At 31.8% G+C, this 18,219-nt stretch overlaps 1 protein-coding gene across 4 annotated transcripts in view; it reads right to left on the reverse strand.

Moving 5' to 3' along the window:
- The window catches only part of LOC143073759 (SLIT-ROBO Rho GTPase-activating protein 3-like), a 62,147-nt gene that overhangs the window by 41,391 nt on the left and 2,537 nt on the right, over positions 1-18,219 (reverse strand). The window contains exon 1 of one of the 4 annotated variants that reach the window (XM_076249546.1): positions 16,906-17,090. The exons of 1 other annotated variant lie outside the window; for it this stretch is intronic. In XM_076249546.1, coding sequence (XP_076105661.1) covers positions 16,906-16,963 — 58 coding nt within the window. In that variant the 5' untranslated portion in view covers positions 16,964-17,090. Of the gene's footprint in view, positions 1-2,635; positions 2,968-16,905; positions 17,091-18,219 lie in introns of those variants that run through there. 2 more of the 4 variants (XM_076249518.1, XM_076249538.1) reach the window with 2 other exon arrangements.

The raw sequence follows: 18,219 nt of genomic DNA on the forward strand, positions 1-18,219 counted from the left end.
GTGATCATATATGAGCTCCAGGCATTCTTAAATAATATCTTCATTATTTTTTCTAGGTGTAACCTTTTTGACAACCAAGCCGTGACCCAGCATAATATCAAGGATCAATTAACGCTGACATAATGTAAAATTTACATCAAAACTATCAAAGTAAATACAATACATATCAACTTGCATAAATATTTGATATAAAGACAAAATAAATGGTGATGTGAAGTTTTACCTTATATGCCTTGTCCTACATAAAACACATGGGTATATACCCTGTAGGGCTTGTTACTTTGTACTTTTGTAACATACAACATTTCAGAGTAAGAGAAACATATAGTATCTTGCTGAGTTTGTCAAGACTATATACAACTCTGTTTAAAAAATATGAAAGTTCATCAGCATGTTTCTATAAGTGAGTTTACCGGTATATGATACCAGTTCAAGCTAATTCCTTTTTTGAGAGAACAAGCTCATTCAAAAGCCCCTTTCAGAGCTCGAGGCAGATTTAGAGGTTTTTGTCAAGGTACCCAGGCTAGGTTCCCCCCTTTTCTGGGAAAAATTGGTTGATTATATAGGGAATCACTGAAGCATGACTGGAGCAGGCCCCCTCTTAGGCAGTCAGTGGACCCCCACTTAAAAAAAATTCTGGATCCACCACTGCCATTGGAATATGGAATGCTTCTATATATTATTTAATACACAACATGCAATGGATTTTTGTAGAATTTTGCAGTAATATAAAAAGTATAAAAGCAATGAGGAGTCAAAGTATATATAATGAGTCCTTTTATGTGGGCAATAAATTCAATGGATATTAAAAACAAACTTTGATTCTAAATTAAAATGTACATTTTATTCTAAATTTGCAAACTGAAAGGTGGTAACTTAAATATATTTCTACATTAACCGATATTTTACTTGTGAAATTTGAAATATAATAACTCATAAACTTCTCTTATTCATATAAAACATATATACATGTATATCTTTTTACAAAGTAAGATAGAAACATAAGTGGACACCAATGAGCAGCCCTCTTGAGAAGGATGATCAAGGAAAAAGCAGAATCTAAAGAGAGTTGAATAAACTATTTTCATATTACCGACTTTTGATTCAAGATTATATAATTTGTCGACTGGTTACCTTGAGCATCATGGTACCAAGTCAGGTAAGAGCAAGCTAAAGAAGTAAAACCAAGCTTTCAAACAGTACAATTTTTTGGGAAAATATCTGCTTGATATTTTTTGTTTAATACAAATCATCGGAAAACAGAAAACTTTCCCCTCAAATTACAATGATTACAATGTATATGTTTCGATTTTACTTATTTTGGTTGTTCTTACTTGACCGAGTACCATGATGTCCAAGGTAACCAGTTGGCAAATTATATAATCCTAAGTCAAAAGTCGGTAATATGAAAATAGTCTATTGTACATGTGGGCCGCATTTGGTGTATCACAAAAATTATAGAACATATATATAAGTGAACTACATGTACATTTCTGTACATAGGAAGATCATATATCTTCCCATAACCTTCTAAAATACAAAATGTCAACACCGTTCAATTGCATAATATTTATTTAATTTCTATACTATAGTCATTATTTCTATTGTCCGTTTTATCTGGTTTGTTTCCAATTTTCACAACTCACAATGCCCAATCCTTTTAACTGTACATACAATGCTGTTACTTTCGTATTGATTTCTGATTTACAATTATGTCTGGGTCATAGTTTACATTTCTTAAACTTTATGAATGAATGCATATTACAAATTATATAATACATTATACATGTACATTTGTACCTTGATACAGGGGAAGTTAGAATGCTAACATCATTGATTTTTTATAACAAATTTGAAGTCCTTCCATGCCCAGTTTGATTGTTGACCCTATATAATCTAAATCACAATTTAGCAAAATCATAAAGTTTTATAGAGACAATTACAAAACAATGTATTATACATGTACATTCCAAGTATTATATATAATGGAATAATTTTTTGTTGTATAAAACAGAAATGGACAAATATTTAGAGAGGAGGAATCTCAAATATCTACTGTAATTAAAATTGCTTGAAAGAGTCTACATGTACATGTTATGTACTCTTTCTTCCACTGTCTCTTCAAAAATAAAAAGCTTATAAAAAAGGAAAAACACGACTTCTTTAATTTCATAATCTCTTATTTCAAAAATGTTTAACATGTTTAAAGTACTTGATTTTATATTTGATGTCATTTACTTATTTCTAGTATGCCATGAATGATTCGAACAACACTCGCTGACCGTGGTGTAGACAACACTCTGATAGATACATGTATATACAAAAATGTAAAGTGGATGGTATACCCCATAAAAATACATGTACATGCAAAAAACTTACAAGCAGTTCTTTTAATATAAATTTTATTATCCACACCCTTCTTCATTATTTTACTGAAAATCCTGTTTTAAACATTTTATTATCTGAATGATGTGTATTACCTTCTTATCAGATTAACCAATTGTAATTATCATAGGCTAATTTGTTGATCACAAGATAACATATTTTAAACACAAGGCGGCAATCCTTTCATTCATAAAAAATCTTTTAACTGTGAATTTTGTCAACCATGAAAATTTGAAAATGTTGTACTTACGTCCATAAAATCCAGTAGATTTTCGTTTGGATCTTCTTAGAGATGTTGATCTCGTTAAATAGAAATTTTTAGGATCCCCAGGTGAAGTCATATTAAGCCTTAATCAAGTTCTGCAACTCATCATTGGTAAAAAATAGTATTGCTTTGGTGTCACACTCGCAGATGAATGCAATTGTAAAATTTAGTTGACAATCACCAATACACAAACAATGACAAAGTCAATAGTCAATACACAGGAGTATAATCACATGGTATTACAAATTCAATCACTAATTCCGGAAATCAGGACTCATTCTCTTCTTGACAAAATTTGTAACCTTAGCGTAAATAAAGAAGTGGGTCATCGCTTTCTGTTGGAACAGTCCATTGGTCATATGGGTAAACAAAGGTCACCGAACCGTGACCTGAACTGAACTTGACATTGTTACCAAAAAGAACAATGACAAGTTATGTGTACACATGGTAATCTATATTTGAGAAAATAATTACATGTTTGTAAACATGGTATTTATCTTTCAATAAAAATATTAAAATGAGGATTTAGTAAACAGCTTGTGTGCTAATGGGGCACCATTATCTGATAAACAGATGTTAGGATGTGTAAATGTGCTCATTAGGTAAATGGTCTGTGTTATGGAAGATACTTATGTAATAAAACAATTTTTTAACTGAAATAAAAATAAAGTGTTATCAACCCCAGAAAACCTTTAGGCGGATTCAGGACAACGCCCTCCCCCCCCCCCCCTTTTCGTGGGAAAATTTTGGTTTTGATTATATAGAGAATCACTGAAGTATGACAGAAGCCCCCCTCCTTAGGTCAGTAAGCAGGCCCCCATTTATGAAATGTTCTGGATCTGCCACTGTTTTCCATGTTTAGAGATAACTTATTTTTGAGATGAATGTCAAACTTTTGTGTATAAAACTTGGATTTGTTCCTGTCTTTCTTCTCCTTAGCAGAAACCCTAGATATAAGACTTATTGAATACTATGGAAAGCGTGGCTATTTTAAATTTGAAAGATGAATAAGAAACCAGTGTTACATTTACCTAGACATCTTGATTTATATGCCTTGAATAAAATATCTCTTGCCTAATATTAAAAAACCAAATGAGGACCATTTATAGAAGACCTTCTCAGTTGGGGGTTCCTGAATTATTCATAAGCAGGGGGCCAGTGACTGCCTAAGAGGGCCTGTTCCAGTCATGCCTCAGTGATTCCCTATATAATCAACCAAATTTTTCCACAAAAGAAGGGCTGAGGTCACCCCCTAAATCTGCCTCTGATTCTATATTATCATTCCTGCCAAGGAAGGTTAAACATTGGTCAAGTGGTTTCAGAGAAAATGAAATGTTGAACATTGTGTTTCAATGTAATCTATGTGCCACTGGATCAGCATTACTCCTGGGATCCTGGCTCTCTACTCCACAGTAGACAGATACAAAGAGATGGTTCGGACTGGAGGCCAGACTCCATCATTACATGATGACTGAATTGTGTGTAAAGGGTCTCCCAATTATCAAAAGTTTCAAATCATTTATACATCTTTCCTGCAAATTTATTTAAAATTGACCATGTTGTTTCAGATATAATGATGAACATGTTCATTATATGCACCTTGCTTGTCATCAGCTGTTTATCGTTAAAAGATGATACGTTTATACTTTATAGATAATATCCCATCATCAAATCTGATATAAAGTTTCAAAACATTTGGCCTGTAGTTTCTAAAAGTGGTTACATAAAAGTGGTTACATCATATTTGTTTCAAAACATTTGGCCTTGCAGCCTCAAGAGTAATTATTTACATATAATAGATTGTAAGCTTCAAACCATACAGGAAAACATCATGTACTTTCAATTATCAGTTGTAATTGATTGAGCAATCATTAGGAAATAACTACTTAAATTTTCTGACAATAAAAGATAGTTTGATGGTTTAAAAAATATTATTAAATATTTGAGCATTCAAACTTATCATAATTGAAGAGTGAAGACACAAGAATAATCAATATACAAATAAGGAGATGTATTATGATAAAAAAAAAAGACAACTATCCACTAAAGACAAAAGGTTGAGTGTGTTAACAACTTTAGGTCACATAACAATCCTCAACAATGAACACAAACACCTACCACATTATAGTAGGCTATTAATAACCCCTGACAAAATGTGAAACAGTTTACAAAAAAAAAAACACAATCTCCAAAAAAAAAAATAGCTTTCCTTTTTTAAGTGAGTGTTTGAGCGGTAGCTAGAGGTGCAGAAAATAAAGTGTATGAAACGCTGAATAAAAATAAGTAATTTTCAAGGACCCTCAGATGCATTTTCATAAACTTGTGGGTCAAATACAAGTTTTTTTTATATAAATTCAGCAGAAACGAATACTGACAAAAACTCACTTAAAAATTTCCTATCACAAAGACTTATGAATTCATCAATAATTAATTTCAAGTTGTTTATATGACAACTGGATGCACCTTAACTCAAAATCAGCACAATATATGTAGATTAATTGTTGGTTGTCTAAAGTCTAGAGGAATATAAGTAGACGATAAAAACATTACTAATTTTTTTTAACTGCAACGACATGAAAATTTGATGAAAAAAATAGTTTTTAAATGGGTTTTGCACTCCTTACAAATGGGGGAAATGAACAAAAATGTACATATTGAATTCAGACTTAATCCACATGAGTTGTCTCTCTTTGAGTACTTTTAGATTATATAGAATTACCTTAAATATTCTAATAAATATTTCAAGGAAAAAAACTGTCATCTTATTTGCCAAAATATACATGGCTCATGTCAGCATAGGAGTGTTTAATTAAACTCTTTAATTTTCAGACTTTTGTAATTTTATTTACAGACAAACTAAATACATAATTATAAACGCATGCTATTAAGTTGAATAACTAAGTTACCTGATTAGAGCCGTGCAAAATTGAGAAAATTTTAATTTGCAAAGGCAGAAGAAGATAATGTAAATTTTTCCACTTAATTGGCTCACATGAGGAGCATCATGTAATATCAAACATTGTTTTAAACATTAAACAACAATTATAAAGTCCAAAGTACAAACAATTTGAACGAAATAGGCATGGATTATTTCCCTTTTTATTACATTATTTCTGGCTGTTCATTTTTTGCTTGATAATATTTAATTTACATTTTGCTAGGCTGATTTAGTTTGTACTAGACTGTAAATTCAGAAATTATTGTGAGGTTTGTATTATTGCAAATAATGAGACAGGGTGGGTATCGCAATTATAATAATTTATATACATGTTTAGATTTATCAAACAAATTAAGTTCTGTTAATAATTTGATAATTTGTTGGCATTTGTAACATAACTGCAAAACGCAACAAGAATCAGTACTGCATGGCAAGGTGGGTAAAAGATGAGCATGGTACCATACTTGTATGTACATGTAAATACACAATAGTACTCAAGTTTAATATTTCATGCAAAAAATGCACATAGAACAAAGTACTACTGTATTATGATATACAATACAATATTTTTTATTTTCCAAATTAAAGGGCCCATTAAGAGCATAACATTAATTACAACATGACATAAACATTACAGAGTGATTAAAGAAACATAAAATAATAATTCAAATGCATGAAGAAAGGATCAGTGGTCAAGGGGAGATAATTTTGATATATTTTAGAGTATTTAACTAATTTTCTGATTTTCTTAGTTGCAGGCCTTTATCCAGGTATGCACATAAAATAGATAAAAATCTGCTATCTTCATTAATCATGATCCATGAAAAAAGATCATTTATATTTAAACTATCTAAACTGGGGTATTTTTTTATATAATCAGTGATATCTCTTCTGAGGTTATTGTAAATAGGGCATTCCAGAAGAAATAGACATTCAAATAAGAAATGAACCTCACCGTCTTATTCTTATATGTACAGGTATATTTCTTATCTATTTTCTTAAAACTTTGGTTACACAATTAAAAGTTACAAAGCATATTGAACATATTTAAACAAAAAGCCAAGACAAACTTTCTGTAAAAGCTAATTAAACTTGCTTCAGTGTTATTTTTCATAACTACATTGTATGAAGTATAAACTTGTGTATTAAAATTACATTAATTTGTTAAATCAAATACAACCCATATAGAAATCTGTTACAAGTGAGTTTGTAATTATTTCTCTAAATACTCTGGATACTTCAATTATAGATTTTAAACATGATTATGTAAACAACTTAAGATACATATTAAACTTACCTTAACTTAACTTAATTGATACTAGTAGTAAACTAATAAAGATATTCAGGCGCGGATCCAGCCATTTTAAAAAGGGGGGTTCCCAACCCAGGACAAAAAGGGGGGTGGTTCCAACCCCCGGAACCCCCACCACCACCACCACCACCCCGGCCCGCCCCTGGGTCTGCCACTATTTTTAATAGGTTAACGGAAGGGAGTATTAGTTTGTTTTAATGACATTTTCAAAGCTGAAAAAAGACCAAAATCAGTACTGTTGCCTGAATAAATAATTTCAAATCATAATTATTAACTAGAGGTTAGTGACAGAGTCCAGAGGTGCCTTCTTGAGTATACAAGTAAACACTGATGGAACATTAGATTTAAATATAGCTTAATTTTAACCCACAGAAAGCAGAATTCTCTGACGCACCAATAACTCATCTCAAAACTCCAAAAGATTTAAAACTAAAGAGCTAAAACAATGGTACATTGAACAGGGATGGCCAAGTTGAACAAAGTTTACTACATTGACCGTGACTTTCAATGAATTTAAAATGTCATTCGATTTCTTCCTTGTACCTGACACACTTTCAAGTAGTAGTGAATAATCATGCCAAGTTTTATTACCCAAGGCCAAGGGTTTAAGTTAGAAAGCGGAAATGATTTGTGATGGACAAATATACTAACAGACAGGCAGGCATATTACTGTAGGCCTTCCATTGATTAAACAGGACACCAGCTACTGACCTTAGCTGGTCTATTGCATTAGTTTGAAACCCTAACTTACAAAATTGTTTTTAATTATTTTAACCTAAAGCCTAAGCTTAGTGTCAATAATGCTTCTATCAATGGAAAAAGGAGTTTAAGCTTATTGTTAAATCTTCTTCAATAAATTGGTTTTGTATAAATATTTAAAAATCTTTAAAAAAAATACATTTCACCAACAGCTTTTTAATTTTTTCAAACATATCCTATTTCTTTTCAAGAACAACATTTAAGATTTTTTTTTTGTGTTTACATTTTAGTCCATGTCCTTGTGTCTAGTCCAATATTTTATCAAGTAAATATCACTTAGTTTTCCTTCTTGTGAATTTCTTGATATAAGAATCACTGGAAACAAACCTTGAACTTTATTGTTTAGTATGTTAGCATGGAGTCTTTTGCACTGTTGTGTAGTGTCAAACTTCAAGTGTTATATAATTTATAAATTATGAAGGAGTACTTCTCTCAAGTGAGATACATAATGTTTGTGTTGATGGCAGATTTCTGATAGTTTCTGTTAAACATTGAATCATAAGTTTTTAGAGCTTGATATATTATATGTTATTCAGGTCTCAGACAGGGTATATACTGTGACATTCCCGGCTTAGAGTTTATATCCCCTGAGCCGAAGGCGAAGGGGATATAAGCCCTAAGCCGGGAATGTCACAGTATATACCCTTTCTGAGACCTGAATTACACATATATTACGGATTACCCCTGACTTAATGTTATTTTCCAGTGCAGGTATTTGTTGACAACACATATATATTGAAAAACCCAACCTGATATGTTCGGCATACGTGAAGGATTTTCTAATTTGCTGTGAACATAATTTTATCGTGTATGTAATAATTTATCATAACACTTTTAACATCATGTTAAAGTATTAAAAGTGTTAATTGCGTGATTTTGTATCAAAAATGTATTATTGACTGAAGCACGTCATTATTTTCCCTCTGTGAACCTCTGACAGTCTGATAGCTTATGACTACGTCACATAGTAACCGGTGTTATGATGACGTTTTTGAGGTTCCAATTGGGGATAAAAACGTCGTATATACCCCGGCAGTTTCCTGAATATATACTGACATCTCTGTGTTGTTATCCAATCAGAAACCTCGACACATTTGTAATCCGTAATATTACATAATTACATGTGTATTCCAGACTGTCCTCGTATGGTTGAATACTGCACATGCAAGTTTTTTTGCCTTCTTTTACTTTAAGGGTCCCTACTTTAGAGTTGAGGTTCATTGATGGTTATGGTTAGGTTACAAGATGTTTTAGTTTAGGGTTAGGTTACAAGATGTTTTAGTTTAGGGTTAGGGCTAGGATTAGGTTTTAGGGTTAGGGCTAGGATTAGGTTTTAGGGTTAGGGCTAGTGTTAGGTTTAAGTATAGGTTAGGGTAAGGTTTGGGGTTAAGAATTGTTTAGTATAGCTCTTTATGGGTTGGAACCCCTTAAGTAAAAGAAGGCCAGTTTTTCCTCTATATGTTTGTTTATTGCGTCTTAGGATACTATCTCATTGGCAGTCATAATTACATCACATTGTTAATTCATTTACAATGTACATGTACATCTACAAGTAAAGTTACACCTTACGTGTTTAGTACAAGAATAATCTAATTGTCAAGCCTGGTTGGGTTAAATGAAATGTAAATGCAATGTACAGGAGTCATTAAGAATTTTATTATTCCTGGTACTATAATAATATGACAAGGCTACGCATTTCCATATTTGCATTTAAATCTAATCAGGGATATGTTTCCGATTTCCATGTCCATCATCGGTAGATGTCAAAATAAAATTCTGGTGATTCAAACTTATCACTTCAATATCCCATCTTATCCAGTCAAGAGTTCTTGAAATCTTTTTTCCCCAGCTGGTAATCCTGGATGAAGAATATCTGCTGGTTCTCACTATCATTTTTATTGCAAAAAAACAAAATTGAGTCTGTCATTTATTTATTTAACTGTCTTTTGGAAAATTTTGGTGGTCAAAACATTCTGACCTGTTACTTCTTTTGGGGGAACTATTTGTAGTCTAATTTATAAAGATTTACTCATAACTACTTACTGATATTTTTCAAAAAGTAGTTTTGATTAGAGCTAAGCATTATGGTGGTCTAGACACTAGCTTTTTTTGTTTTATTAAGAATCAAGATATCTTTTGTTTTTTAAGTATTGCTGGTTTGCTGGTTTGCTGTCTTGTTTATGTATATCTATATCTAACAGCTCCTTTTTTTCACACTGTACATAAATAAATGATGATATGTATATAAAACAGGTGCTCCTTACTGTTAAAAACAATAAGACAGCTGGAAGCCTTGTAAATTCCAATCTAACAATTATATCTATGTCAAAATATTTTAACAAAATACCTCATCTGGATATGATTTATGTCGGTTTTAACACAATAACACAAAACTTTCAATATCTAGTGGCAAGAGCTTGGGTATAAACATTGGTAATGAATTTTATGTTAATAAAATATCTAATACTATGAAATCTTGCAGCTTCCCAAGAAAAAAATACGGTCTCTAAATAAAAGTTGTTTTGGTCTAAATCAGAATTGATACTATATGGGACAGTCTTACTTTATTTTTGCATTTTGAAAACGGGCAACTGTATAAGTAGGCAACCAGGAACAATATTTGTGGTTGAAAGATAAATGATTCTGACATGGTTTGATATATGAATAGGAGTTACATGTAGACTTTGTAATTAAAATTTTAAGTCAAGAACTTTTCTAGTACTTACATGTGATATCAAGACCTTCACATTTTTAAACACTTAATTGTGTTTTTATACATTGAATCATGTGAAAAACACCATCCGAATAGTATCAGTCATAAAAGACCAGAACCAAAGTAAAATTCAATAGATACATTGTATTAAATTCATTATTCTGAAATAGTTTACCAGAAGGCCATTTTTTTTTTTAGCTGAAAAAACATAAAATTAGTAATTTCAGTCACTAACGTTTAACCTGCATATTTTTTACAACACACAACAAATAGGAAATGTACTGTATGTTATCAAATGTACAAAGGATGTAGTTATGAAATATAAGTGTAAATACTTAAAGATTAAATAGGTTTTACATTCTTAACCTTTATAATTCAAGTACCTTCAAATATGTTATGTTGCATTATACATGTATATAAAAGGTCATTTCTTTCCCTTTTCTCTACCACAATGGTATAAAGCCAAAATGGAATACACAGAAACGTAGACCAAAAAAAAAATGAGCATTGCCCTTTTCGATTCTATTCTAATAAAGTGCCCTGCCCTCCACTGGCACCCAGTCCCTATTAATTTCTAGCTGGAGCACTGCCACTGATGCATTGTTGGGTGACCTGTCAATCAGGAAGTCAAGTTTCAGTGAACCTGTATTGTTGGGTTAATGTAATGCTATGACACAGTATGTGTCATAGAAGTTTTTCCAATTTTTTCCCTTATCTACATGTACATCTATAATACTAAAATTACGAGGTCCAATTTGTCAGCCGTCATCGGGTAAAAATGACAAATCAAAGAATTCAACTCTATATATAACTAATATAGGACAATGGTGTAGATTAAAAATTACACCACTCCAGACCCTTTTGTTTTCCACATAATTAATTAATATTGCCAATAATTAACAAGTTCCGGGTCTAATCCGATACCGATACCAATAGTATATTCACCTGTTAGCTATTACCTTATCTGTACGTTCCGCATTTGACAGGCGCACCACCAAACGGTGTATTTAGGATTTTGCTATATACACGGGTCATAATCAAAGGGCTGACACTACTAAATTCAATCATTGTCAAATTGTTCCCTAATGTAGCTTTATTCAGCAATCAGCAAGACTTTCTAAGATAACTAATATAGGACAATGCTGTTGATTAAAAAATACCCCATTCCTGGATAGCCTGGACCTTTTGTTTTCCAAATAATTAATATTTCCAATATCTGATAAGTTCCAGGTCGACGGGTTCAAACAGAAAGATTTGAAAGCAGAGAAAACTGTGTATCTTATAATCGACATGACTTTATCAGATGACAATACCAATTACTAAAATAAGGCTTAGGCATAGTTATATACTTTAATTCAGTCACGGACCCGCGATATCAAGGGTGTGTACTTGTGTATATAAACATAAATTAATAAGTTACTGTAGTAAAGCACTTTATTTAACATAATTAGGCTCCTTAACAATAGGAAAATCAAAATATGCATATAATTTGGAAATTAGTATTGTGTTCATTATCACTGAACTAGTATATATTTGTTTATGGGCTAGCTGAGGGACGCCTCCGAGTGCGGAATTTCTCGCTACATTGAAGACCTGTTGGTGACCTTCTGCTGTTGTTTTTTCTATGGTTGGGTTGTTGTCTCTTTGACACATTCCCCATTTCCATTCTCAATTTTATGTACTAATAGTAAGTGCATAGTTTTAGTACATGTAGTTTGTCAGTGTACAGATCTAGAGCGAACTCTATAAACTAATCAGCGAAAAAGAATCTTAATTATAGATGATCATAGATAGTACAATGTAATTATTAGTTAAAGAAGAAGTGATATTTTCATTGATAATTTAGTGGAAGTTAGTGTTAATTTCATTGATAATTTAGTAGAAGTTAGTGTTAATTTCATTGATAATTTAGTAGAAGTTAGTGTTAATTTCATTGATAATTTAGTAGAAGTTGTAACAGTACATATGATGCAGTGTGTTACTCTAAACAATTTCTGCAGGTCTAGCCCAAGGCCCGACAGTTTCCCATGACACCATGACACCTATATATTGAAATTTTTTGCACTATGTCCTTCCCAATAATTTTTAAAAAGAACAGGACTGTGAAAGAATGAATAAAAATTAGGAAAATCCAAAATCAATGACGTTAGCTAAGCTGTTTTAATAGAATTCATCAACTTAATTGCAAACTCTATCTAAAATCCATTCTACTGAACAAGGTACCAGAAAAAAAGTACTTTTACCTGTATATAGTTACAATTGGAAAGTGTCAGATTGTCATTAAAATCTCTTATTCCTTCTGTTGTATCTAAAAAATGTGCAGTAACTATAATTAAAATCTCCACCTTTCAATGCCAACACAGTAATTTCCTTTTAATAAAAAGACTTGCAGAAATGTGAAATGTTTATTGACATACAGGTAATAGATTGATGTGGATATACAATGCCAACTACTTTAGTTTGTTCATATTTGTATCTCCCATCTTCATTCATATCATTTATATTATAGAGAACTTACACTAAGCAAACATAAGCCATAATCAGAGAGATTTTTCCTTTTAAAAACTGTGTATAATAGAAAATTCAATTCAACACCTAACATTATAGATAAGTTCAAATTTTTAAGTATACACTGTTGTTTCTTAGGTATAATTTAAGTTTTTAATAAAAGTGTAGAGGTTTAAGCAAAGTTAAAAAAGGAGCAACAAAAGTCATATCAAAGAAAAGGAAAACAAAAAACAAGTCAAGAAACAATACAAAGAAAACTTGATAACTGATGATTAATCTCTCCCATCATGTGTGTTTCGGTGCTATATAGAGTATTACATGAATATACTGTAGCACTAGTAACACTACTAGCCACAATTGTGTTTCTAAAGACAAAATTAAAATTCTTGTGCTCAGAGTCAGTTGTATTCTGTGAGTCATAACACTGTAACTCTGGAAAGAAGGACTGGCCATGACTGATTGTGGCTATCAGATCAAAAGTTGACCAAAACACAACATTGAACATTGTAGTTCAGTATAGATTATCGGGTTTTCTACACATTGATATCGTAAAATATCAGCCGCAAGCCACAATGTGAACCTTTTTGGCGAGTGAGTGTAGCGAACGAGCTAAAAAGTTTCACATTGTGTCAAGCGGCTGATATTTTACAATATCTATACGAAGAAAACCTGATTGTCTGTTTATCGTTCTATTACTGGTATTTTTTCCTCTTTCTAAGACAGTTTTACGCTTGACGAAAGCAAGCTTGATAAGGTCTCCTCTTGCATTGTGACGTCACTGTTAATGTCTAGTCTAGTTTTGAAGTCTTGATACAAGAATTACTGAGCGACAGAGAAGGGTGATATAGGTGTAGGGAAGGACATTACATACTAATATCACCTTATTTTCCAGTTGTACAAATATACATTTTTGTACATGTAAGTAATGGACAATGTACATGCTGATATAGCATTTATAGTTGCACATGTACTCAGCTTTTGAGCCCAAGAGCCTGAAGTTCAGTTTTTTGAAAATTTTAGGTGGATGCTGTTGGCTTGTTTAGAAAATTTTACAAGCATGTAAGCAATTTTACAACCCAGTGCCATCTATAGGCCTTGTGATTAAGCGTAAAAACTGTACTACAGTTAAGTAGATCATCACAAATCAATATAGGGCAAAATTGATCTGTGTATAATATAACTTTATTGCAAATGGAAACCCTGACAGGTTATGTAATCCATACACATCAAATTGATTGTACACTAATTATTATAATTATATTATACTAAAAATGATAATAGCAATTGGTTCCTTAAAACTTTCTGCATCAATGCATCCGAAATGTTACCACAAAAATGATTCACAAAATACTGAAATGTTGCCAAATCTAAGTAGACATAATTTGTCTAACAACTGTTAAAATGTTGTTTTATTACAGTAATACATCAATTTCTTTTGTTTCATGAGTAACTCCATTATAAATGCTGAATAGAATACTTACATTATAATCATTGATAATACAACTGTAATTGGAAATAAATTGTTGGAACAAATTGACTACACAACAACATTACTATTTCCTTGAATTGGTGATCATGATATAATACATTGTATAAATTAACCAGATTAAACTAATGTTTCCCCAAGTATAGAAATTATTTAAAACAAATTACATGTAGTGAAATATTCCCTCACAATATTATAGGGGTGAATGGGTATGAAACTTTTTGAGTATGCCAATTTATTTCTAATTTCTAAGAATAAGCTTTTGTTTTGTAGGTTACATGTACATTTGTACATCTACAATTGTTCAGTATAAATGTTGACTCAGGGCCAATTACATTGTAGTCTATCAATTGATGATGTTCTAATCTTACTATGCATGAATAATAATGATATAATAAATCATATCTATACACTTTTACAATTTTTAAATTCTTAAAATTGTAAAAGTATCATTAAAATAAGTTAATAAAATTCCAATCAGCTGATTTTTTTTTAAATTCCAAATACCTCTTTTTGCAATTTTGAAAATATATATTAACCTTTTCTGATTCATAACAATTAATCTTCCACTAAAGACAATTAATCTTCTAGAACAGACATCTACATACTTTGTACATCAAAACCATTGTTTCGATATAGTATCTACTGTAAAGCAAGATATTATTGAAAGCTTAGTTTTTACTAATGTGAATAAAATAATGTATATGTCACTCACTGGGTGACCATCACAAAAAGTCAATGATTTAATAGAATATGCATTCTGATCTAAATGGATACACTGATATACTTAGTCTTAGTGAGTCAGCTTTACTAGAAAAAGCAATAATTGATCTTGACATTTTGTCCATCCTTCAAAAGTTGCAATATTACATGGCATTAATTACATTGTACATGCAATAATTTGTTAATTTACAGTTTTCAAATATTTCCCCCTAATTCCAAAACATCAAAGTTAATCCAACAGTATAATGTTTTATAACCTTGACTAAAATCAAGATATCATCAACGAGTAGAACTTAGCAGTACACATACAAATTCTGTCAGCTAGTTATGCATGACTCAAGTTAAATCTCAGAGATTTGTAAAACTTTAATTTCAAAAGTTTCAAGTCTTCATTCTATATCTCATATAATTTTCCTCCTTATAATGGTGTTTATGTCATTTTGTACCTTTTTTATAATCCAAATTGTAAGCTAATTTAATTTTGTGTACTTGTTTATTAATATATCATTGTAGTTAAACACCATTTCTACTCTAAGCAGTTTTGTCTTTATTTTTGGTACAGATGTGAGTTATTTGAGTTATTTAATCATATTTGTACATGTACATTTGTACTTCATCAATTCAGATCTGGCTTCTTGTTTAGTGAGAATCCGGTATTCCGCTTCTTGTTGCCATAATAGTGCATGTAATTTCCTGTGTCCTGTCGGCCTTCGTTTCCTGTTTCACGCTTAATATTCGACTTTCACATGTGACGCTTAAAAAAAAATCCTGAATGAGACCCACTACATGTATATGAAGTTACAAATGTAGTATTCATATCATATACTTGTTTCCTACAGTTTAAATGGTCAGACTTTTATTTTAGTGGCATTGCCCATACTTCAAACTTATAAACACCTTAATTCCTTCTTCGCTGTAAAGCAGTACTTAATAAATAGATGCTTATGCAAAACAAGCAGGACAGACTCAATTGACAGTCGTACTCCAATATTCTCACCATATTTGGCAAATTTAATACCATGTTTAGAGACTATCAAACCAAATGTAAATCTGATCTTTTTAATATGGACAAACTTATACATTTGTGTATATACATTACTCTGTACTGAAATAATAGCAGATGCTACATGTACATTATCACAGATAGCGATATTTTAAAAATTCAAACACAATCTTTGGCAGATGCAGATAATATGATTACAGTGGCAGTATTCCTGGGGTTGGAATGTCCCCATTCAAATGCATTGATCGTCCAAAAAAAAGGGGGTGGCAGTATTCTTGGGGTTGGAATGTTCCCATTCAAATGCATTGATCATCCAAAAAAGGGGGTTCCAACCACCGGAACCCTCCCCCTGGATCTGCCATTGGTCTTCTAATTTGTCAAAAATATCTCTGAATTAAATGTAAAATAGAAAAGAAAACATTTCAAAATATAATGTGCAATGCAGTAACTTAAGAAAGAAATACATGCATACACAAAAAAACATTTATCTTGTATTTAGTTGACTGCTTTGAATACACTTTAGGGAATACAATCCTAGGAGATTAGGAAATCCCTGGCTATAAAGTGGACAATATTTTAGTCCTAAGGGGTTAAGCGAGGTCAAACTCTACCTAACTAAGGAAATAGATCAGGATGTTAGAAGTGTCAGTTCTAAGAGGATTGTGTATCATCTACATCGTAAATCAATTCATCTTAAGTGTATATCAGACCGTTTGAACAAATGATCGGAAAACCGTTATCGGATTTAATGATTCTGACAGACGAAATCATTGTTTTGACAGACGAGCACCTAAAATGTAAACAATGACTTACCTCGCATTTGGTTATCGAATTCATTTGAAATTTCTCTTTCTCTCTTCTTCTCTGACATTTTTAAATCGTATTCTTCAATTCACAAATTAGTTTTTAAGGTAAACAAATCACATATTGATCACTTAGTCAAAATATTTAGCCCATCCGAAGAATCGTCTTAGGGTCAAAGTAGGGTAACAGGAAGTCTCGTGATGCAATCGAGAACAAAACGAGAAGCACTTTGCATACTGTTTTTACCGTATATCTTCTATTAAAAACACCACATACTAGAAAAACTTTAATAGGTTTACAGAGAAAAACAATGTCAATTTTCTGAATCAGTCAATATACACACATGTGTTGATTGAATCATTGAATGTATGTAAATAAAAAAAAGTTTTTGAATTATAAGTATTTAAAGTCGATGAAAAGGGAGAAAAAGAGCTAAAAATTTAAAGTCAGCTAACTTCATTGTGCTTGGCTTAAAATGAGACATTTTCATATAATTATATCGATAGTATAATATTACCAGGGCTGTCTACAGTGTTTTGAGGTCTAGCTTGTCTTTTAATGGGGTTTCTTTTCCTTTTCCAGACCATGTCTTCACCGTGTTGCATGTTGTCTGGTTTTTTTTTCGACTTATGATGGTTTATCTGCCCTCTTACCGAAAATTTGCTCCTTCTTTCTTATTCGACTGTAATGTGCTAACGCATTGTGCACCTGGGCTTCATAATAGATCATAATATATATAAGAGACATGTGTCTATAATATATGTATACAGTGGCGGAGCCAGAAATTTACCGTGATAAGTGGGGGCCCACTGACTGACCTAAGAGGGGGGCCGCTCCAGTCATGCTTCAATGATTCCCTATATAAGCAACCAAATTTTATCCCAAAAAGGGGGCCCGGGCCCCTGCCCCCCTAAATCCGCCTGTGGTATATTATGAGACTAATATCCCTCACATAATGTATATGGCTTATATGGGACATTTAGATAGTTATAGTAGTCTCAGGTATAGTGAACTTTGCAGTTAGTGCACAGTTGTAGGTTTAATTGACCCTTTTGGCATTCCGCAGTTTAAAATCTTGCTTCAGTCCTTTGTCATCTATAGTTTAATGGTTGAGACTACCATAACATTCAATATTCTGCGACTCCGTCATGTTTATGATTACAAGGGAGATTAGTCCGCTGATTAAGTAAGATGGGATATGTCATCGTCAAAATTACTTTCAATGGATTCTATGTGTAATTTTTTGGCAGTAAAGAGACCAAAAGACACAGTAGGCCTACTCAATAACCCGAAACGGAATGACAAACATAATGAAATGGCCTA

The sequence above is a fragment of the Mytilus galloprovincialis genome, chromosome 1 (assembly GCF_965363235.1).
Source record: "Mytilus galloprovincialis chromosome 1, xbMytGall1.hap1.1, whole genome shotgun sequence".
In the NCBI taxonomy this organism is placed as follows: Eukaryota; Metazoa; Mollusca; class Bivalvia; order Mytilida; family Mytilidae; genus Mytilus; species Mytilus galloprovincialis.